The sequence below is a fragment of the Bufo bufo genome, chromosome 3 (genome assembly GCF_905171765.1).
Source record: "Bufo bufo chromosome 3, aBufBuf1.1, whole genome shotgun sequence".
Classification (NCBI taxonomy): Eukaryota; Metazoa; Chordata; class Amphibia; order Anura; family Bufonidae; genus Bufo; species Bufo bufo.
Window position 1 is genome coordinate 6,110,266 of NC_053391.1, and position 24,654 is coordinate 6,134,919.

Sequence of the window (24,654 nt, forward strand, 5' to 3'; positions counted from 1 at the left end):
CGCTGCACAGTACCACTTCTCCTGTCCTGTACATATATTTATACGCCTCACAGTACCACTTCTCCTGTCCTGTATATATATATACGCTGCACAGTACCACTTCTCTGTCCTGTATATATATACGCTGCACAGTACCACTTCTCCTGTCCTGTACATATATTTATACGCTGCACAGTACCACTTCTCCTGTCCTGTATATATATATATACGCTGCACAGTACCACTTCTCTGTCCTGTATATATATACGCTGCACAGTACCACTTCTCTGTCCTGTATATATATACGCTGCACAGTACCACTTCTCCTGTCCTGTATATATACGCTGCACAGTACCACTTCTCCTGTCCTGTATATATATATATACGCTGCACAGTACCACTTCTCTGTCCTGTATATATATACGCTGCACAGTACCACTTCTCCTGTCCTGTATATATATATATATACGCTGCACAGTACCACTTCTCTGTCCTGTATATATATACGCTGCACAGTACCACTTCTCCTGTCCTGTACATATATTTATACGCTGCACAGTACCACTTCTCCTGTCCTGTATATATATATATATATACGCTGCACAGTACCACTTCTCCTGTCCTGTATATATATATATATATACGCTGCACAGTACCACTTCTCTGTCCTGTATATATATACGCTGCACAGTACCACTTCTCTGTCCTGTATATATATACGCTGCACAGTACCACTTCTCTGTCCTGTATATATATACGCTGCACAGTACCACTTCTCAGGTATTTGTTAGGTTTCATTCTTAGTATTAATAGTTTCTCTATTTGCCTGTAAAGTCACTGCTCCAGTAATATCCAGCGATGCAATTGTAATGCCGCCATTCTCAGCTCTCTACTGCTCCTGCTGGAATGTCAGAAGAAATGCAGCTCTGAAGGTGACTGGAGGACACAGGTTGCTGCCATCTCAAAATACACTGATCAATGAAAATCCTGCACAAGAAAGTGTTGTTGGGATGAAGGTTTCTCTGTGATGATGATAAATGGAAGATCTTATATTAGAGGAATTGCAAAACTAATAGACCACAGCACTCTTTCAGATACTGGCAAAGTTGGGCGCACGTCTGGATTATGTTCTTAGGCTCCACCTGAAGACCTATAGCTGGTAACGCCTGATGAAGGGCCTATGATAGCCGAAACGTTGAGATTTGTGCACCACTGTGTCCGGCTGAAATGAAATAAACTACCAGGTATTTTTCATCATTATCTCGGAGTTCTGTCTACATACTTGTGTGACTTATATCCTGGATACAAGATAAGATACGGCCTCTAGCCTGGATACAAGATGAGATACGGCCTCTAGCCTGGACACAAGATGAGATACGGCCTCTAGCCTGGACACAAGATGAGATACGGCCTCCAGCCTGGATATAAGATGAGATACGGCCTCCAGCCTGGACACAAGATGAGATACGGCCTCCAGCCTGGACACAAGATGAGATACGGCCTCCAGCCTGGACACAAGATGAGATACGGCCTCCAGCCTGGACACAAGATGAGATACGGCCTCCAGCCTGGATACAAGATGAGATACGGCCTCTAGCCTGGATACAAGATGAGATACGGCCTCTAGCCTGGATACAAGATGAGATACGGCCTCTAGCCTGGATACAAGATGAGATACTTCCTCTAGCCTGAATACAAGATGAGATACTTCCTCTAGCCTGGATACAAGATGAGATACGGCCTCTAGCCTGGATACAAGATGAGATACGGCCTCTAGCCTGGATACAAGATGAGATACGGCCTCTAGCCTGGATACAAGATGAGATACGGCCTCTAGCCTGGATACAAGATGAGATACGGCCTCCAGCCTGGATACAAGATGAGATACGGCCTCCAGCCTGGATACAAGATGAGATACGGCCTCCAGCCTGGATACAAGATGAGATACGGCCTCCAGCCTGGATACAAGATGAGATACGGCCTCCAGCCTGGATACAAGATGAGATACGGCCTCCAGCCTGGATACAAGATGAGATACGGCCTCCAGCCTGGATACAAGATGAGATACGGCCTCCAGCCTGGATACAAGATGAGATACGGCCTCCAACCTGGATACAAGATGAGATACGGCCTCTAACCTGGATGGAAGATGAGATACGGCCTCTAGCCTGGATACAAGATGAGATACGGCCTCTAGCCTGGATACAAGATGAGATACGGCCTCTAGCCTGGATACAAGATGAGATACGGCCTCTAGCCTGGATACAAGATGAGATACTTCCTCTAGCCTGGATACAAGATGAGATACTTCCTCTAGCCTGGATACAAGATGAGATACGGCCTCCAGCCTGGACACAAGATGAGATACGGCCTCCAGCCTGGACACAAGATGAGATACGGCCTCCAGCCTGGACACAAGATGAGATACGGCCTCCAGCCTGGACACAAGATGAGATACGGCCTCTAACCTGGACGGAAGATGAGATACGGCCTCTAACCTGGATGGAAGATGAGATACGGCCTCTAGCCTGGATACAAGATGAGATACGGCCTCTAGCCTGGATACAAGATGAGATACGGCCTCTAGCCTGGATACAAGATGAGATACGGCCTCTAGCCTGGATACAAGATGAGATACGGCCTCTAGCCTGGATACAAGATGAGATACGGCCTCTAGCCTGGATACAAGATGAGATACTTCCTCTAGCCTGAATACAAGATGAGATACTTCCTCTAGCCTGGATACAAGATGAGATACGGCCTCTAGCCTGGATACAAGATGAGATACGGCCTTTAGCCTGGATACAAGATGAGATACGGCCTCTAGCCTGGATACAAGATGAGATACGGCCTCCAGCCTGGATACAAGATGAGATACGGCCTCCAACCTGGATACAAGATGAGATACGGCCTCTACCCTGCATAAAAGATAAGATACGGCCTCTAGCCTGGATACAAGATGAGATACGGCCTCTAGCCTGGATAATAGATGAGATACGGCCTCTAGCCTGGATACAAGATGAGATACGGCCTCTAGCCTGGATACAAGATGAGATACGGCCTCTAGCCTGGATACAAGATGAGATACGGCCTCTAGCCTGGATACAAGATGAGATACGGCCTCTAGCCTGGATACAAGATGAGATACGGCCTCCAGCCTGGATACAAGATGAGATACGGCCTCCAGCCTGGATACAAGATGAGATACGGCCTCCAGCCTGGATACAAGATGAGATACGACCTCTAGCCTGGATACAAGATGAGATACGGCCTCTACCCTGGATACAAGATGAGATACGGTCTCAAGCCTGGATACAAGATGAGATACGGCCTCAAGCCTGGATACAAGATGAGATACAGTATCTAGCCTGTATACAAGATGAGATACGGCCTCTAGCCTGTATACAAGATGAGATACGGCCTCTACCCTGGATACAAGATGAGATACGGCCTCTACCCTGGATACAAGATGAGATACGGTCTCAAGCCTGGATACAAGATGAGATACGGTCTCAAGCCTGGATACAAGATGAGATACGGCCTCAAGCCTGGATACAAGATGAGATACGGCCTCCAGCCTGGATACAAGATGAGATACGGCCTCCAGCCTGGATACAAGATGAGATACGGCCTCCAGCCTGGATACAAGATGAGATACGGCCTCCAGCCTGGATACAAGATGAGATACGGCCTCCAGCCTGGATACAAGATGAGATACGGCCTCTAACCTGGATGGAAGATGAGATACGGCCTCTAGCCTGGATACAAGATGAGATACGGCCTCTAGCCTGGATACAAGATGAGATACGGCCTCTAGCCTGGATACAAGATGAGATACGGCCTCTAGCCTGGATACAAGATGAGATACGGCCTCCAGCCTGGATACAAGATGAGATACGGCCTCTAGCCTGGATACAAGATGAGATACAGCCTCTAGCCTGGATACAAGATGAGATACGGCCTCTACCCTGGATACAAGATGAGATACGGTCTCAAGCCTGGATACAAGATGAGATACGGCCTCAAGCCTGGATACAAGATGAGATACAGTATCTAGCCTGGATACAAGATGAGATACGGCCTCTAGCCTGGATACAAGATGAGATACGGCCTCTAGCCTGGATACAAGATGAGATACGGCCTCTAGTCTGGATACACCACCACTGCAATACGAAGGTGATGGTGGCGGTCTGTCCATGGCAGGACATGTCATCTGCGCCGTGACACCAGTTCCCTTCTGCTGAGCTCCTGGAATAGGTCCGGACAGAGTCGGGGTGTAATGAACGGGCCACCAGTGTCTGGATGGTGGACAACACAACCGTGGAGCTGCTCGTCAATCCTCTCTACTGGTGTCTGCATGCACTCATACAACTACTGCTCCCAACATCTAGGGCAGAACGGGCTAAGTGGTGGGCAATTCATTCCACGTATGCACGCGTTCTCAGGCCTCTTTCACACGAGCGTGACGGATCGGCTCCGGATGCGTTTAGTGAAACTCGCACCATTTTGCAAGCAAGTTCAGTCAGTTTTGTCTGCAACTGCATTCAGTTTTATGCGCACGGGTGCAATGCGTTTTTCACACGTGTGATAAAAAAAAAAACCGTAAGGTTTACAAACAACATCTCCTAACAACCATCAGTGAAAAACGCATCACATACGCACTTGCTTGCGGATGCGTTTTTCACTGAAGCCCCATTCACTTCTACGGGGCCAGGGCTGCGTGAAAAACACAGAATATAGAACGTGCTGTGTGTTTCACGCAACGCAGAACTGATACGTGAAAAAAAACTCGCTCATGTACACGGACCCATTGAAATGAATGGGTCCGGATTTAGTCTTGGAGCTATGCGTTCACGTCACGTATTTGCACCTCGCTCGTGTGAAAGGGGCCTCAAAGTCTGTCAATTGGGCAACGTGCCTTAAGAGGAATGTCTAGCAGTCAACAAGCTCTCACCAAGAGGTACACTGCCCAAAAGTGTCCTCTGAGAGCCTTTTTATAGCACAGCGGTGGAATCCCTTTTAGGCCCTCATGTGGTGAGTCCGAGACCTGTAAGCATTTACTTATCTGCAGCAATAATCCGACCTTTCTATTTTTTGCACTTCAATTTCATCAAAAGAATCAGTTAAAGGGGTCTTCCGATTATATTGTTACCCCCCATCCTATGTATAGGAAAAACTATTAGACACGGATCACGAGAACAGGGGACCCGTGCCTCATAGAGCCTCCCAAAATGGGGCAGCCATTCCATTCATTTCTATGTGATCGGTGGGGGTCCCAGCTCTAGGACCCCCACCGATCTAATAATTATACCCATCCTTTGTGAAGGAGGAAACAATATAATCATTTGTTCGGATTGTGGGAGATGCAGGGGACACGTGAATCATGTCCTACAAGTTCTGATCCTCGTTCGCATCGATGGGCCGACCCACAAACACATTAGCGATAACCTTAAAGGGTCTTTAACTCTTAGGGCTCATTCAGACGGCCGTATGCTGTCCGCAATCCCCAGCATTCATACACTGGTTCTATGGACAGAACATCATTGTGGAGAATTCCTTTAAGACCATGACCAGCTGCTGTGCAGGAGGCAGATCATGTCGCGGCCTCCATGACTCCTGGGAGTCCTCAGTCGTACTGAGCAGTCAGAGACAACCCCAATCATCCGCAGAGGTTTCCAGAATCAGGACTCCAATCTGTAGGGCAACATCATGTCTCCACGCTCCAGTCACATCCAAAGCAGCAGTTGATATTCCTCTGTGTGAGATGCAGCGGTTACACCCTTTCCCGTTTGCTTTTGGGCCTTCTCTGCTGCCTGGTGGGAGTAGTAGTAGAAGCAATAGGAACACAATGATATGTCGTTAAGAGACCTCAGCACAGCATGGACATTATCCAAGTTCACTGAGCAGAATTTTAAATGCAGCTCTGGCTGTGACTGGAGCGCCTTTCCAAGGTGGAAAGTATACATAATACCTGTGTGTGTGCGCAGCTGCACGTTCTGTATACTTTCCACCCGGCCTGTACACATGCATGCTCGGCCGCCATTGGGATGAGCCCCTGCAGTATGATAAAACAAACACCCAAACCTCGCGTCCCCTCACACAGACACGACCATGACGTGCGCCCCCAACACATGGACATGCGCTGCTGCAACACTTCACTCCCGGGTTGCTTTTTCTCAAATTTCTTTTTGAGTATTTTTATTTTTTTTTCTATTTTTTTTTTTTTTATTATTTCATTTCCAGACTAAACCTACTTTTTTTTATTTAATGCAAATTACAGATACCAGGTAACTATCTCCGGAATTGTGTCACACAGAACAAAACGTATTTACAAAGAGGGAAGGGAGGGGGAGGGGGGCGGACATCAGAAAATAAAAGATATATGTAGAACGTGACCGCGCCGAGGGCCGAACACACAAGGTTGGTGGATTTCAGTCACAGAGGCGTTCAAGTAGTAGTAATGTCCTCAGCCCGTGGATGCAGATCTCGGAGTAACCGCTGCCAGCTGGAAACTTTAGGTTTTTTTTTAATTTTCTTTTTTTCTACACGTATAATCATAATGGACTCTTCGCAGCCGATTGAAGGCTGTTCGCCAACTCGTCCATCAGAAACCACACACTGAAGCGATATTACAGGCAAAGCAAGAAAAAAAAAAATATATATATATGTATGTGTGTATATATAATCATCTATAGAGACGAAGTCACAGCTGTAGGCGACATTCTGGAGCACGATGCCGGTCACGTCCCTTTCCAACTCGCGTCAGGTAAGACTTCAGAATAAGAATTTAAAAAAAAATTAAAATAAAATTATTGCATTTTTTGCACGCGATTAAGAAAAAATAAAAAAAATAATACAAAGAGCGGACACCATGGCCTCATCCTCACCAACCCCTCCCCCCCATGCTGACGTGACATGGAACTTTCCGGTCGTCCGATGCATGCACTGTGCTTTTATTGGGGACATCGCATACGTGATTGTGGGGGGGAAAGTGATTTAAAAAAAAAAAAAAAAAAAAACAGCGGCCACTTAAAGGGAACCCGTCTCCCCTCCTGCCGTGGCCGTGTCACTTGCATTCCCCTTGTAATAACAATTCTGGAGCCTCTATTCTCATCACCGATGTCCTAGTCCTGAATTATTCCTACTAGAAGTTTATTAATAACTGGACAACTGGGTGTTACCAGATTTGGGGGGGGGGGGGTCCAATCAGTGTCGTCAGTGTCAGACCATACAATGACAGCCGCCCAACTGGGTAACACCCATCAGTACCTTTATCCATAAACCTCTACCAGGAATAATAGAGGAACAGCGCCAAATAGTCATGAGAGATAGTATTAGATGGGGAACACAAGAAGTCACTTCCACATGGCCAGAGAGGGGACAGCTCCTCTTTAACCTCTTCATGGCTGATGGGGGGGACAGGTACCTGTTTCACTGGGGAGGGGGGGGGGGGGGGTGTAGCGGCATAGTGCATACAGATGGGATGGGGATCTGTACTGATCTAACGCTCCTCAGCATTTCACAGGTTAAATCATGCCTCATACTCCAATCACATCCAAAGCTGCATTCACAAATCCGCTGGCTGCCACTTGGAATTCGTCAGCACTGTGCGGACAGACACGGCCTGCAGTGCACTGTATTATAACACCCCATGCCTGGTGTCATTATTAAGCTGCCCACATTGGCAGAACATGCTCAGTGCAAGCGCGGCAAGGGCAACCTGAGTGCAAATGGGAACCAGCCCCGTGTGGCTGCAGCTCTGGCTGTGAGTAGAGAATAAGACAGGCTACTAATACCGCCCCAGCCAGAGACTAACCCTCGGAGCAGCTGCTTTACACCTTCATGAGAACGGAGGACGCTCCACCCTATGGAAATGTACCGCAGCTGCAGAGCGCCACCATGTGGACGACAACTCATGGGTGGCCTCAGTGAGGTAGCTGGTGCCTCATACCCAAGAGACGGGGGCAGAGCGCACTAACACCAAGGATAGCGGGAAATAAACCGAAATCAGCCGCGATGTGCCCCCACCCATCACAGGTCCGTGCCGAATGAGGGGACAGTGACCCCCAACCCGCACAGCGAGGCCACTTTGTCCAGCAGGTACATTGATGTGCACAGTCGTCGTCGTCGTCGTCCCCATCCCCAGCAGTGAAAAGGTTAATGGCCACTCTCCTGTGCCGAGGGGTAACACTAGTCCAGCAAGCAGAGTTAATGCCCATGGGTGTAGCAGAACGATGTGGAGGTATAATGTCCTTATTACATAGTGAAGCCCCTCCCTTTCATCTGAGCCAACCAATAACAGAGGCCAAAAAAGAGCCAATCAGAAGCCACATACACGTCGCCCCCCCCCTCCTCCAGAACATCAGGCAAAAAACTTACAACAGGAAAGTAATAAAACTAAGAACCATGGAGGAGAAAACAGAAAGAGGGCGTCACCAGGGGGCGCTGTGCGCGGCGGGGCGGTCACGGGTCTCATACAATAAGGCACTCCGAGATTCAATCCGGTGCAATGAAGGGAGGAGCCGCCCTTCCCCCGCTGACCGCACGACGTACAGTGAAATAAAAGCCACAGTAACAGACAAGGGCCCGAGGAGCGACGAGCCGTCCTCTGCTGGGGCCAGTGAGGGGGAGGGGAGGAGGACACGCCCCCTCAGCAAGAAAACTCCGATGGAGTGAGATTTAAAAAAAATAAAAACCCAAAAAAATAAAATTACAGAAAAAAAAAAAAATCCTGCGATATTTATAGATATTTTACAAGGTTAAATAACAATAATAATAATTATAATAAAAAACTGAACCACTAAAATCCACATGGATGGCGCTTCCTTTACAGTTTATGTATATATATATATTTTTTTTCTTTTTCTTGATAAATGTGGCCAGTGTTTGGTGGCAGAGTCCGGGACACCGGGTGAGTGCTACCCCTCTCTCTTTCCCCACCCTCTTGCTACTTTGCCCGTTTCCTTCTTGTCCGTGCGCGGAACATGCTGCGATAATTGGCTCAGGTGGAGTTGGAGGCCGAGGCGGAGGCTGCGTTGTTGGTCGGTCCGCGGTCCCCGGGGTTCGAGTCTAAATGGGAACAATGGAGGGAAATGAACATAAAAAGATTAAAAATCCGATCCACGAGACAAGGGCGCGAGGAGAGGTCAGACCCACAAGACACCGGGGTGGGGGGAGGAGAGGTCACACCCACAAGACACCGGGGTGGGGGGAGGAGAGGTCACACCCACAAGACACCGGGGTGGGGGGAGGAGAGGTCACACCCACAAGACACCGGGGCGGGGGAGGAGAGGTCACACCCACAAGACCCCGGGGCGGGGGAGGAGAGGTCACACCCACAAGACACCGGGGCGGGGGAGGAGAGGTCACACCCACAAGACACCGGGGCGGGGGAGGAGAGGTCACACCCACAAGACACCGGGGTGGGGGGAGGAGAGGTCACACCCACAAGACACCGGGGCGGGGGAGGGGAGGTCACACCCACAAGACACCGGGGCGGGGGAGGAGAGGTCACACCCACAAGACACCGGGGCGGGGGAGGAGAGGTCACACCCACAAGACACCGGGGCGGGGGAGGAGAGGTCACACCCACAAGACACCGGGGCGGGGGAGGAGAGGTCACACCCACAAGACACCGGGGGAGGAGAGGTCACACCCACAAGACACCGGGGCGGGGGAGGAGAGGTCACACCCACAAGACACCGGGGCGGGGGAGGAGAGGTCACACCCACAAGACACCGGGGCGGGGGAGGAGAGGTCACACCCACAAGACACCGGGGTGGGGGGAGGAGAGGTCACACCCACAAGACACCGGGGCGGGGGAGGAGAGGTCACACCCACAAGACACCGGGGCGGGGGAGGAGAGGTCACACCCACAAGACACCGGGGCGGGGGAGGAGAGGTCACACCCACAAGACACCGGGGCGGGGGAGGAGAGGTCACACCCACAAGACACCGGGGCGGGGGAGGAGAGGTCACACCCACAAGACACCGGGGGAGGAGAGGTCACACCCACAATGATATTACAATAGAGGGGGAGGAGAGGTCACACCCACAAGACACCGGGGCGGGGGAGGAGAGGTCACACCCACAAGACACCGGGGCGGGGGAGGAGAGGTCACACCCACAAGACACCGGGGCGGGGGAGGAGAGGTCACACCCACAAGACACCGGGGCGGGGGAGGAGAGGTCACACCCACAATGATATTACAATAGAGGGGGGCCGACGGAGGCCGCACACTGGCCACCAATGATATTACAATAAAGGGAGGGAGGGGGGGCCGACGGAGGCCGCACACTGGCCACCAATGATATTACAATAGAGGGGGGGGCCGACGGAGGCCGCACACTGGCCACCAATGATATTCAAACTGGGGAGGGAGGGGGGTCTGCCCCCTGCTGCCTGGCAGCCCCTGATCTCTTATAGGGGGCTATGATACGTACAATTAACCCCTTCAGGTGCGGCACCTGAGGGGTTAATTGTGCAGATCACAGCCCCCTGTAAGAGATCGGGTGCTGCCAGGCAGCAGGGGGCAGTCATGTACACAGTTCTCAGTATATTCTAACTAGAAGCGTCCCCATCACCATGGGAACGCCTCTGTGTTAGAATATACTGTCGGAAATGAGGTTTCACGATCTATCTCATATCCGACAGTATATTCTAACATAGAGGCGTTCCCATGGTTATGGGGACGCTTCAAGTTAAAATATACCATTGGATTGGAGAAAACTCTGATCCTATGGTATATTAACTCCTGACTTTACATTGAAAGTCAATGGGGGACGGATCCGTTTGAAATTGCTCCATATTGTGTCAACGTCAAACGGATCCGTCCACATTGACTTGCATTGTAAATTAGGACGGATCCGTTTGGCTCTGCACAGCCAGGCGGACACCAAAACGACTGTTTTTTCATGTCCGTGGATCCTCCAAAAAATCAAGGAAGACCCACGGACGAAAAAACGGTCACGGATCACGGAAAAACAAAACCCCGTTTTGTGGACCGTGAAAAAATACGGTCGTGTGCATGAGGCCTAAACCACCAAAAACGCTGGCACAGAAACAGACCAGGGGTGCACCACCTTTTTAGGTCTGGGGGCCGTGTTGTCATATTGCTGTATTTCAAGGGGTCACAAAAATAGGTCACTCAGCGCTAGTTTGCACCGGCCTGTTACACAGACCAATCCAAAGTGGATGGGGAGGAATGATCGCTGCCGCAGTCGTTCCTGCCTCACTGATTATTGGTAGCAGGGATTACACCGGGAGATGTGCTGACGATAATCGGACGTCTTTCACCCGAGTGATTGCTTTATCGGCTGATTGGCATATGATGTAGTGGGAACAGGAAATAAATTGTAATTTATGAGAAAAATAAAATTTTCGACACAGGATTACGTTTTTTTTTTTTTTACAACGTTCGATATGCGATAAAACTAACCAGTTACGTTCATTCTATAGGTCTGTACGAATCCAGCGATACCTTATACGTATAGTTTTTCTTGCGTTTTGATACTGACGAAATAATAAAAACCTTAGAAAAAAAAAATCTGTTTTATTTTTTCTTCACCATGTCCTGACCCCTATAACTTTTTTGTAATGTGTACGGAGCGGTGTCAGAGCTCCGCGGGGCGATCTGTACTTTTCATTGATACCATTCTGGGGCGTGTATGACTTTTTGATCACTTTTCATTAAATTTTTTGTGGGAAATAAAGCAACCAAAAATGGCGAATCGGACATTTTGACTTATTTTTTTTCCCCCTGTAAAGGGAAAATATTTATATATTTGGATAGTATGGGTGTTTTCGCACATAGCGATACCCATTATGGAGTTTTCATTTTTTTACATTTGGATTTGAATTCTTTAAAAATATTTTTTACATTTTTATTATTTTTTTAACTTTTTTTTTTAACTTTTTTTTTTAATCGTTCCCATAGGGAAGTACAAGCAGCAATCGGACGGGTAATGTCACAGGCCCCAGCGCATTAGCTGTGCAGTCTGAGAAAAGTACTCGTTTCCCATTCTCTATGACAGAGGCGGCTACATACAGGCTCCTCCGATCGCCGCTGGAGCGAGTTCTGGGTTTGCGCGTGCCGAGATGGTGCGGTCAGAGTTGACCACGGCATCTCAAGTATTAAATGTCCGCAACCAGCAGCAATGCCGCTAGCGAACATGAGCCGCAGGTGTCTGCTGTATGATACAGGCACCCCGTAGCCATGTGCTGCGGTCAGGAGCGGACGCCATCTTTAAAGAGCCGGACAGCTAGTACGGCGCTGGTCAGGAAGGGGTTAAATATGCAATGTGACACCAAAATAAATTATTAAAATGGGCTCCCTCTTTTGTGAGGCTCATTTTGATAAATCATATCAATAGTTCTGAGAGAAGGGCGATAATGACGATAGTTTTAGTTGGCGTGGACTTCTTTTATTTGTATTTTTATTTTATTTAATTTTGGCACCTAATATGTCCCGCAGGGAACCTGGCACACCGATCATGGTGTCTGAGCTGAGGGCAGCAGGTTATAGAGCAGGAGGAGAGGAGCAGATTGCAAAAAGTTTCACTCATTTCTTGCTCATTGCTTTAAAGTCACAGAGGAGGTCCTATCAGTGACTGACAGCCTGCCCTCTATGAGGAGGAGGTCCTATTAGTGACTGACAGCCTGCCCTCTATGAGGAGAAGGTCCTATCAGTGACTGACAGCCTGCCCTCTATGAGGAGGAGGTCCTATCAGTGACTGACAGCCTGCCCTCTATGAGGAGGAGGTCCTATTAGTGACTGACAGCCTGCCCTCTATGAGGAGGAGGTCCTATCAGTGATGACATCCTTCCCTCTATGAGGAGGAGGTCCTATCAGTGACTGACAGCCTGCCCTCTATGAGGAGGAGGTCCTATTAGTGACTGACAGCCTGCCCTCTATGAGGAGGAGGTCCTATTAGTGACTGACAGCCTGCCCTCTATGAGGAGGAGGTCCTATTAGTGACTGACAGCCTGCCCTCTATGAGGAGGAGGTCCTATCAGTGATGACATCCTTCCCTCTATGAGGAGGAGGTCCTATCAGTGACTGACAGCCTGCCCTCTATGAGGAGAAGGTCCTATCAGTGACTGACAGCCTGCCCTCTATGAGGAGGAGGTCCTATCAGTGACTGACAGCCTGCCCTCTATGAGGAGGAGGTCCTATCAGTGACTGCCAGCCTTCCCTCTATGAGGAGGAGGTCCTATCAGTGACTGACAGCCTTCCCTCTATGAGGAGAAGGTCCTATCAGTGACTGACAGCCTTCCCTCTATGAGGAGGAGGTCCTATCAGTGACTGACAGCCTGCCCTCTATGAGGAGGAGGTCCTATTAGTGACTGACAGCCTGCCCTCTATGAGGAGGAGGTCCTATCAGTGATGACATCCTTCCCTCTATGAGGAGGAGGTCCTATCAGTGACTGACAGCCTGCCCTCTATGAGGAGGAGGTCCTATCAGTGACTGACAGCCTGCCCTCTATGAGGAGGAGGTCCTATTAGTGACTGACAGCCTGCCCTCTATGAGGAGGAGGTCATATTAGTGACTGACAGCCTGCCCTCTATGAGGAGGAGGTCCTATTAGTGACTGACAGCCTGCCCTCTATGAGGAGGAGGTCCTATCAGTGATGACATCCTTCCCTCTATGAGGAGGAGGTCCTATCAGTGACTGACAGCCTGCCCTCTATGAGGAGAAGGTCCTATCAGTGACTGACAGCCTGCCCTCTATGAGGAGGAGGTCCTATCAGTGACTGACAGCCTGCCCTCTATGAGGAGGAGGTCCTATCAGTGACTGACAGCCTGCCCTCTATGAGGAGGAGGTCCTATCAGTGACTGCCAGCCTTCCCTCTATGAGGAGGAGGTCCTATCAGTGACTGACAGCCTTCCCTCTATGAGGAGAAGGTCCTATCAGTGACTGACAGCCTTCCCTCTATGAGGAGGAGGTCCTATCAGTGACTGACAGCCTGCCCTCTATGAGGAGGAGGTCCTATTAGTGACTGACAGCCTGCCCTCTATGAGGAGGAGGTCCTATCAGTGACTGACAGCCTGCCCTCTATGAGGAGGAGGTCCTATCAGTGACTGACAGCCTTCCCTCTATGAGGAGGCGGTCCTATCAGTGACTGACAGCCTTCCCTCTATGAGGAGGAGGTCCTATCAGTGACTGACAGCCTGCCCTCTATGAGGAGGAGGTCCTATTAGTGACTGACAGCCTGCCCGCTATGAGGAGGAGGTCCTATCAGTGACTGACAGCCTGCCCTCTATGAGGAGGAGGTCCTATCAGGGACTGACAGCCTTCCCTCTATGAGGAGGCGGTCCTATCAGTGACTGACAGCCTTCCCTCTATGAGGAGGCGGTCCTATCAGTGACTGACAGCCTTCCCTCTATGAGGAGGAGGTCCTATCAGTGACTGACAGCCTGCCCTCTATGAGGAGGAGGTCCTATCAGGGACTGACAGCCTTCCCTCTATGAGGAGGCGGTCCTATCAGTGACTGACAGCCTTCCCTCTATGAGGAGGTCCTATCAGTAATTGACAGCCTTCCCTCTATGAGGAGACGGTCCTATCAGGGACTGACAGCCTTCCCTCTATGAGGAGGAGGTCCTATCAGTGACTGACAGCCTTCCCTCTATGAGGAGGAGGTCCTATCAGTAATTGACAGCCTTCCCTCTATGAGGAGACGGTCCTATCAGGGACTGACAGCCTTCCCTCTATGAGGAGGAGGTCCTATCAGTGACTGACAGCCTTCCCTCTATGAGGAGGAGGTCCTATCAGTGACTGACATCCTTCCCTCTATGAGGAGGAGGTCCTATCAGTGATGACATCCTTCCCTCTATGAGGAGGAGGTCCTATCAGTGACTGACAGCCTTCCCTCTATGAGGAGGAGGTCCTATCAGTGACTGACAGCCTTCCCTCTATGAGGAGGTGGTCCTATCAGTGACTGACAGCCTTCCCTCTATGAGGAGGAGGTCCTATCAGTGACTGACAGACTTCCCTCTATGAGGAGGAGGTCCTATCAGGGACTGACAGCCTTCCCTCTATGAGGAGGTCCTATCAGTGACTGACAGCCTTCCCTCTATGAGGAGGAGGTCCTATCAGTGACTGACAGCCTTCCCTCTATGAGGAGGAGGTCCTATCAGTGACTGACAGCCTTCCCTCTATGAGGAGGAGGAGGTCCTATCAGTGACTGACAGCCTTCCCTCTATGAGGAGGAGGTCCTATCAGTGATTGACAGCCTTCCCTCTATGAGGAGGTCCTATCAGTGACTGACAGCCTTCCCTCTATGAGGAGGCGGTCCTATCAGGGACTGACAGCCTTCCCTCTATAAGTGTGCATACAGAGTCAGCTGTCAATCACTGACAGAACCGCCTCCTCGACTTCAAACCCCAGAATGAGCACAGATATACCGTATTTTCGCTCCATGAGACATACTGCGGCAATGCGCCTTATGGAGCAAATACTAATGACATTCTGGAAGCGGTCTTCAGTATGAAGGAGCGGTGAGTGTAGTGGTGTCCTGGCTGTACTCACTGAACCCTGGTCTTCTTCCAGACGACATCAGGTCACAGTGCAGCGCTAGGATGGCAGAAGCCAGGGAGAGGAGAGTGTCAGCATCCTCCGGAGCAGGAGAGGTAAGTTCATTTCTTATTATTTTTTTGGTTTGATGGAGCTTTGGGGTCTGATCTGAGAAGGAATGGGGAGGGGGGGGGGTCTGATGGAGCATGAGGGGTCTGATCTGACAAGAAATGGTGGCCTAATGGGCTCAGGGGTCTGATCTGAGGTCTAATGGAGCTTGGGGTCAGAGGAAGTCTAATGGACGTCTGATGGAGCTTAGGGGTCTGAGGAGGAATGGAGGTCTAATGGAGCTTAGGGGTCTGAGGAGGAATGGAGGTCTAATGGACGTCTGATGGAGCTTAGGGCTCAGAGGAGGAATGGAGGTCTAATGGACGTCTGATGGAGCTTAGGGGTCTGAGGAGGAATGGAGGTCTAATGGACGTCTGATGGAGCTTAGGGGTCTGAGGAGGAATGGAGGTCTAATAGAGCTTAGGGCTCAGAGGAGGAATGGAGGTCTAATGGAGCTTAGGGCTCAGAGGAATGGAGGTCTAATGGAGCTTAGGGCTCAGAGGAATGGAGGTCTAATGGAGCTTAGGGCTCAGAGGAATGGAGGTCTAATGGAGCTTAGGGCTCAGAGGAATGGAGGTCTAATGGAGCTTAGGGGTCTGAGGAGGAATGGAGGTCTAATGGACGTCTGATGGAGCTTAGGGGTCTGAGGAGGAATGGAGGTCTAATGGAGCTTAGGGCTCAGAGGAATGGAGGTCTAATGGAGCTTAGGGGTCTGAGGAGGAATGGAGGTCTAATGGACGTCTGATGGAGCTTAGGGCTCAGAGGAGGAATGGAGGTCTAATGGAGCTTAGGGCTCAGAGGAATGGAGGTCTAATGGAGCTTAGGGGTCTGAGGAGGAATGGAGGTCTAATGGACGTCTGATGGAGCTTAGGGCTCAGAGGAGGAATGGAGGTCTAATGGAGCTTAGGGCTCAGAGGAATGGAGGTCTAATGGAGCTTAGGGGTCTGAGGAGGAATGGAGGTCTAATGGACGTCTGATGGACCTTAGGGCTCAGAGGAGGAATGGAGGTCTAATGGAGCTTAGGGCTCAGAGGAGGAATGGAGGTCTAATGGAGCTTAGGGCTCAGAGGAGGAATGGAGGTCTAATGGAGCTTAGGGCTCAGAGGAGGAATGGAGGTCTAATGGACGTCTGATGGAACTTAGGGCTCAGAGGGAGAATGGAGGTCTAATCGAGCTTAGGGCTCAGAGGAGGAATGGAGGTCTAATGGACGTCTGATGGAGCTTAGGGCTCAGAGGAGGAATGGAGGTCTAATGGACGTCTGATGGAGCTTAGGGGTCTGAGGAGGAATGGAGGTCTAATGGACGTCTGATGGAGCTTAGGGGTCTGAGGAGGAATGGAGGTCTAATGGAGCTTAGGGGTCTGAGGAAGAATGGAGGTCTATCGCCTGACCTACGAAAAGTGCTCAGACCCCCCAAAATGCTCTATGGTTTATAGTAGGAGTACTCAACTGGCAGACTGCGTTCAAAATACGGACCGCGGACGCTAGCTGTCCGGACCCCTGTCATCCCTTCCATAGGAAGCAGCACTTTAGGCCGCTTCCTAATCTTAGAATGCGCCGGAAACCTCTGGGGAACAAGCTCCTGCCCCCATGCAGGCACCAGGACATGTCTCTCTCAGCGCTTTCACCCGGCGCCTGCACGTGATGGAAGCAGTCTCTCTCAGCGGCTCAGTCCCTTCTCTCCTGCAGCAGCGGCACCGTAAGGGAGCTTCAAAAAGGACACTTACCTGCTGCTGGAGGTTCCACATTCCCCATTATTGGACGCGGGCCCCTTGCAGAGGGCACACTGTAGGAAACGCTCACGGCTGACTGGAGCACAGGACCCGGGAGACGCCATCACACTGCAGCGCCGGTCCTCCCCTCAGCTTCCAGTCAGCAGGGGGCTTTCACCGTGGCGCGAGAAAATGAAGGAGGGGAGCGCTTTTTTTTACTTTATTTTTTTGCAAAAGCAGAGATGGGGGCATTATTCTGACTGGGGGCACTAATGGGGGCATCATCTTTACTGTTGGCATTCAGCTCGGACCTTCACCTGACTGCAGACCCAGGTATGTGGACCCCTGGTTTACAGGGAACCTTCAGGAACCTGGGAGAGCTGGGCAGTCACTTATACGGCCCCACAAACAAGGCAGGATCTGTTCCCCTACTGCTAAATCCACGACCATCACCCACATACATCAGGAGGAGATCCGACAGACCACCACTCAGTACCACGGGGCACGCGGACTCACCTGATGTCGCTGTGGCATTTGTGGGGGTGGACACAGAGGCTTGGTTCCGAGCGTGGGCTGGGATCAGGATAGACGATAGGGAAGGGTTACTGGACAGTTCTGCAAAGGAGAGAAAAGAATAGGTCAGAAAAGGCAGCAACGATACAGACCCCGAACGGCTAGAGGGCGGCTGGAAAGTCCGTGAACCTTTACCGTTCTGCATCGGCCCTAAAACTACATCCGTCCGAAAAGTAGATAATGAAGCAAATCAGACAAATGAGTCAGAAATGTGAGACCTGGAAGGGGGCCCTTAGTATGTACACAGCGGGGGTCATCTACTAACATTGCTAGTAAACAAAAAAAGCCCCCTTTAACAACTTAACGCAAGTGCAACAATATTTTGTTGTACGGGCTCATTTACACCGTCCTCATCACTAGGGTGGGAGGGGAAGTGACGGGGGCCGGGACTTCAGCTCCAGCAAGTTTACCACAAAGTAGGAAAATAAGAGAAAAACAAGTAAATCAGGGCCTGGAGCACAGACCGCCGAGGTGCACGCCTCGTCACATCAAATCCTCCAGCAGCACAGGGGGAAACGCAGGGCTCCACCGGCAGAATAGTGAGAGCAGCTCTGGAGTATAATACAGGATGTGACTCTGGATCAGTACAGGATAAGTAATGTATGTACACAGTGACTGCACCAGCAGAATAGTGAGTGCAGCTCTGGAGTAGAATACAGGATGTAACTCAGGATCAGTACAGGATAAGTAATGTATGTACACAGTGACTGCACCAGCAGAATAGTGAGTGCAGCTCTGGAGTCTTGCTTGGTCCTGTCACCTTCCTTCCCAACCATTGTCACGTGTGAACATGCTCTGTGATCAACCGACAATCGAGCAACTGCCATCTTTTATATGGGTAGACCTCTCCCCTGGCCCTTTCAATCTCGCACCTGCGCTGTTATTTTGAGTACCGATGCAAATGCAGATGCCGACTGTGCACGTGCTGCTACACTTCGGGGTGTATCAGGACACGAGTGGCGCATGCACAGTCGGCATCTGCATTTGCATCTGTACTCAAAATAACAGCGCAGGTGCGAGATTGAAAATGCCAGGGGAGAGGTCTACCCATATAAAAGATGGCAGTTGCTCGATTGTCGGCTGATCACAGAGCATGTTCACACGTGACAATGGTTGGGAAGGAAGGTGGCCATTGCGCAGTATTCTGATGCTAGGGCTGGGCTCACACGCCAAAAACCGAGGGGTGCGTTCTCCCTTTAAATGCACTCCATTATGCCCTTGTACTTACCTTGAGTGGTAAAGTTAAATAGTGCAGGGAATTCACGGCCATTGGGAAGCTTGGGGTTGGGGTCTCGCAGCTCATCAAAGAAGGAGTGGGCGCAGGCATCCAGCGGGGTGAGGCGGGCGGTGGGTGTGTATTCCAGCAGCCGGCTGCACAGTGCAATGGCCTCTGGGGGAGTCCGAGCTCTAAAAACCTGCAAAAAGACATAACCCTTTAAAAATAAAAAAGAAATAGATCTGACTGAGTGTGCGGCTTGTGAATCCTCGTCATGGAGCAGATGAGATGGAGGGGGGAGGGCAGGAAAGGTAATGATGGGGAAGTCAATGAGAAGGGGGGAGACTGCAAAGGTTAAAGGTCACACCCCATCTCCTCCCCAGATATCCCCCCACATGCACTGCAGGCTCATTGCTCTTCTCTCCTTGACCCAGTCTTTCCCAGACTCCGCCAGAGACCTCAGATCGGGGGCAGCTGGTACGGGGGGCTCACCTTAGTCCAGGGGTGCGCCTTTATCTGAGGGAACTTGAACTCTGTATAGTTGGGGTTCATTTCTCTGATCTGCTCCCGTGTTGGGGTGCCCAGGACCTGCAACAAGACACAATCAGATTACAACACAATACATGGGAATGTGGGGTGACCTGGACCTAGGTGCCACCGGCATGTGGGTGACCTCAAATAATCCCCTCCCCCACAGTAAATCTCAGTGTTCTGACCTCCCCCCACCCCTTCGCCGATGAGGTGACGGGTGACTGAGATAAAAGGGGTCGGCAGCAGCAGACGAGGATCCCGGTCAATGAGGGGGAATGGATTCAAGATGACCGGTACGTGAACAAAGGACAAGACCCAGACTCCTCTGTGCGCCACCACTCCCAACATCTTCAATATGATCCGTATAATCATGGCTCGGAAAAGACTCCCTATAGCCATCTCTCTGCCCCCACCTCACACTATGAGCCGCACAGCTCTGCTATAGCACCGCCTCGCCCCGGCAGAGTAACGCTTCCCTGCTAAATCACCACCTAAACATGTTACAGGGATAACGAGGAGCAAATGGTCTACAGGTTAAGTGGACGATGGGTGATGTAGTGCATTAGAGATGGACATGCAGCAGAGCGATTTAGAGGCTCTTCTTGTCCCCTGCGGCACAGACGTCAGCGGCTCTAGACTGGGAGATCTGCTCTAAATTTAGTTCCTGGATGACGACACAGAAGCAAGGCCTAAAGCAGCCAGACCCCCGGAGACCGATGCCCACCACAGTGGGGGGAGGGCAGGCGATGCAGCACACTGCTGGCCCATGACCCGCCTGGACCTGAGGCTCATTTCAAGAAGCATCTCCTCTCTGCCATAAGATTGTGAACCTCAACATGAGCAGTGGCTGCGAGGTGATTTCATGTGGTGACACTAGAGGGCAGCACAGAGCAGGGCCCGGCACCTACAGAAAACACACCCGAATCTGGGGTTTAATCAAAGAAACTGGGGGCAAATACACCCCCTACCCCCAATAGAGGACGTCAGGGGACACAGTATACAAGGTACAGGACACGGGAAGGACGTGAGGTCACACAGTATACAAGGTACAGGAGACGGGGAGGACGTGAGGTGACACAGTATACAAGGTACGGGAGACGGGGAGGACGTGAGGTGACAGTATACAAGGTACAGGAGACGGGGAGGACGTGAGGTCACACAGTATACAAGGTACAGGAGACGGGGAGGACGTGAGGTCATACAGTATACAAGGTACGGGGAGGATGTGAGGTCACACAGTATACAAGGTACAGGAGACGGGGAGGACGTGAGGTGACACAGTATACAAGGTACAGGAGACGGGGAGGACGTGAGGTCATACAGTATACAAGGTACGGGAGACGGGGAGGACGTGAGGTCATACAGTATACAAGGTACAGGATACGGGGAGGACCTGAGGTCACACAGTATACAAGGTACAGGAGATGGGGAGGACGTGAGGTCACACAGTATACAAGATACAGGAGACGGGGAGGACGTGAGGTCAGACAGTATACAAGGTACAGGAGACGGGGAGGACGTGAGGTCAGACAGTATACAAGGTACAGGAGACGGGGAGGACGTGAGGTCACACAGTATACAAGGTACGGGAGACGGGGAGGACGTGAGGTCAGACAGTATACAAGGTACAGGAGACGGGGAGGACGTGAGGTCAGACAGTATACAAGGTACAGGAGACGGGGAGGACGTGAGGTCACACAGTATACAAGGTACGGGAGACGGGGAGGACGTGAGGTCAGACAGTATACAAGGTACGGGAGACGGGGAGGACGTGAGGTGACACAGTATACAAGGTACAGGAGACGGGGAGGACGTGAGGTCACACAGTATACAAGGTACAGGAGACGGGGAGGACGTGAGGTCACACAGTATACAAGGTACAGGAGACGGGGAGGACCTGAGGTCACACAGTATACAAGGTACAGGAGACGGGGAGGACGTGAGGTCACATAGTATACAAGGTACAGGAGACGGGGAGGACCTGAGGTCACACAGTATACAAGGTACAGGAGACGGGGAGGACGTGAGGTGACACAGTGTACAAGGTACAGGAGACGGGGAGGACGTGAGGTGACACAGTGTACAAGGTACAGGAGACGGGGAGGACGTGAGGTCACACAGTATACAAGGTACGGGGAGGACGTGAGGTGACAGTATACAAGGTACAGGAGACGGGGAGGACGTGAGGTCACACAGGATACAAGTTACAGGAGACTGGGAGGACGTGAGGTGACAGTATACAAGGTACAGGAGACGGGGAGGACGTGAGGTCACACAGGATACAAGTTACAGGAGACTGGGAGGACGTGAGGTGACAGTATACAAGGTACAGGAGACGGGGAGGACGTGAGGTCACACAGTGTACAAGGTACAGGAGACGGGGAGGACGTGAGGTCAGACAGTATACAAGGTACAGGAGACGGGGAGGACCTAAGGTCAGACAGTATACAAGGTACAGGAGACGGGGAGGACGTGAGGTCATACAGTATACAAGGTACGGGAGACGGGGAGGACGTGAGGTCATACAGTATACAAGGTACGGGAGACGGGGAGGACGTGAGGTCACACAGTATACAAGGTACAGGGGACGGGTAGGACATGAGGTGACAGTATACAAGGTACAGGAGACGGGGAGGACATGAGGTGACAGTATACAAGGTACGGGAGACGGGGAGGACGTGAGGTCACACAGTATACAAGGTACAAGAGACGGGGAGGACGTGAGGTGACAGTATACAAGGTACGGGAGACGGGGAGGACGTGAGGTGACACAGTATACAAGGTACAAGAGACGGGGAGGACGTGAGGTGACACAGTATACAAGGTACAAGAGACGGGGAGGACGTGAGGTGACACAGTATACAAGGTACAGGAGACGGGGAGGACGTGAGGTGACACAGTATACAAGGTACGGGAGACGGGGAGGACGTGAGGTCACACAGTATACAAGGTACAGGGGACGGGGAGGACATGAGGTGACAGTATACAAGGTACAGGAGACGGGGAGGACGTGAGGTCACACAGGATACAAGGTACAGGAGACGGGGAGGACATGAGGTCACACAGTGTACAAGGTACAGGAGACGGGGAGGACGTGAGGTGACAGTATACAAGGTACAGGAGACGGGGAGGACGTGAGGTGACACAGTATACAAGGTACGGGAGACGGGGAGAACGTGAGGTCACACAGTATACAAGATACAGGAGACGGGGAGGACGTGAGGTGACACAGTATACAAGGTACAGGAGACGGGGAGGACGTGAGGTGACACAGTATACAAGGTACAGGGGACGGGGAGGACGTGAGGTGACAGTATACAAGGTACAGGAGACGGGGAGGACGTGAGGTCACACAGTATACAAGATACAGGAGACGGGGAGGACGTGAGGTGACACAGTATACAAGGTACAGGGGACGGGGAGGACGTGAGGTGACAGTATACAAGGTACGGGGAGGACGTGAGGTGACACAGTATACAAGGTACAGGAGACGGGGAGGACGTGAGGTGACACAGTATACAAGGTACAGGGGACGGGGAGGACGTGAGGTGACAGTATACAAGGTACAGGAGACGGGGAGGACGTGAGGTCACACAGTATACAAGATACAGGAGACGGGGAGGACGTGAGGTCACACAGTATACAAGGTACGGGAGACGGGGAGGACAGGAGGTCACACAGTATACAAGGTACAGGAGACGGGGAGGACGTGAGGTCATACAGTATACAAGATACAGGAGACGGGGAGGACGTGAGGTGACACAGTATACAAGGTACAGGAGACGGGGAGGACGTGAGGTGACACAGTATACAAGGTACAGGGGACGGGGAGGACGTGAGGTGACACAGTATACAAGGTACAGGAGACGGGGAGGACGTGAGGTCACACAGTATACAAGGTACAGGAGACGGGGAGGACGTGAGGTCACACAGTATACAAGGTACAGGGGACGGGGAGGACGTGAGGTCACACAGTATACAAGGTACAGGAGACGGGGAGGACCTGAGGTCACACAGTATACAAGGTACAGGGGACGGGGAGGACGTGAGGTCACACAGTATACAAGGTACAGGGGACGTGGAGGACGTGAGGTCACACAGTATACAAGGTACAAGAGACGGGGAGGACGTGAGGTCACACAGTATACAAGGTACAGGAGACGGGGAGGACGTGAGGTCACACAGTATACAAGGTACAGGAGACGGGGAGGACGTGAGGTCACACAGTATACAAGGTACAGGAGACGGGGAGGACGTGAGGTCACACAGGATACAAGGTACAGGAGACGGGGAGGACGTGAGGTCACACAGGATACAAGGTACAGGAGACGGGGAGGACGTGAGGTCACACAGGATACAAGGTACAGGAGACGGGGAGGACGTGAGGTCACACAGTGTACAAGGTACAGGAGACGGGGAGGACGTGAGGTGACACAGTATACAAGGTACAGGAGACGGGGAGGACGTGAGGTCACACAGTATACAAGGTACGGGAGACGGGGAGCACGTGAGGTCACACAGTATACAAGGTACAGGAGACGGGGAGGACGTGAGGTCACACAGTATACAAGGTACAGGAGACGGGGAGGACGTGAGGTGACACAGTATACAAGGTACAGGAGACGGGGAGGACGTGAGGTGACACAGTATACAAGGTACAGGAGACGGGGAGGACGTGAGGTCACATAGTATACAAGGTACAGGAGACGGGGAGGACGTGAGGTGACACAGTATACAAGGTACAGGAGACGGGGAGGACGTGAGGTGACACAGTATACAAGGTACAGGAGACGGGGAGGACCTGAGGTCACACAGTATACAAGGTACAGGAGACGGGGAGGACGTGAGGTGACACAGTATACAAGGTACAGGAGACGGGGAGGACGTGAGGTGACACAGTATACAAGGTACAGGAGACGGGGAGGACGTGAGGTGACACAGTATACAAGGTACGGGGGACGGGGAGGACGTGAGGTCACACAGTATACAAGGTACAGGAGACGGGGAGGACGTGAGGTGACACA

General features: G+C 51.4%; 1 protein-coding gene across 2 annotated transcripts in view; it reads right to left on the reverse strand.

Annotated features, from left to right (window-relative positions):
* Positions 1–6,224: 6,224 nt before the first annotated feature.
* Positions 6,225–24,654, reverse strand: part of GSK3B (glycogen synthase kinase 3 beta) — a 77,242-nt gene continuing 58,812 nt past the window's right edge. Inside the window, exons 8-11 of one of the 2 annotated variants that reach the window (XM_040422829.1) lie at positions 19,592–19,687; positions 19,112–19,298; positions 17,827–17,925; positions 6,225–9,048 (exon numbers count right to left, since the gene is read on the reverse strand). In XM_040422829.1, coding sequence (XP_040278763.1) covers positions 8,981–9,048; positions 17,827–17,925; positions 19,112–19,298; positions 19,592–19,687 — 450 coding nt within the window. In that variant the 3' untranslated portion in view covers positions 6,225–8,980. Of the gene's footprint in view, positions 9,049–17,826; positions 17,926–19,111; positions 19,317–19,591; positions 19,688–24,654 lie in introns of both variants that reach the window. The other variant, XM_040422827.1, reaches the window with a different exon arrangement.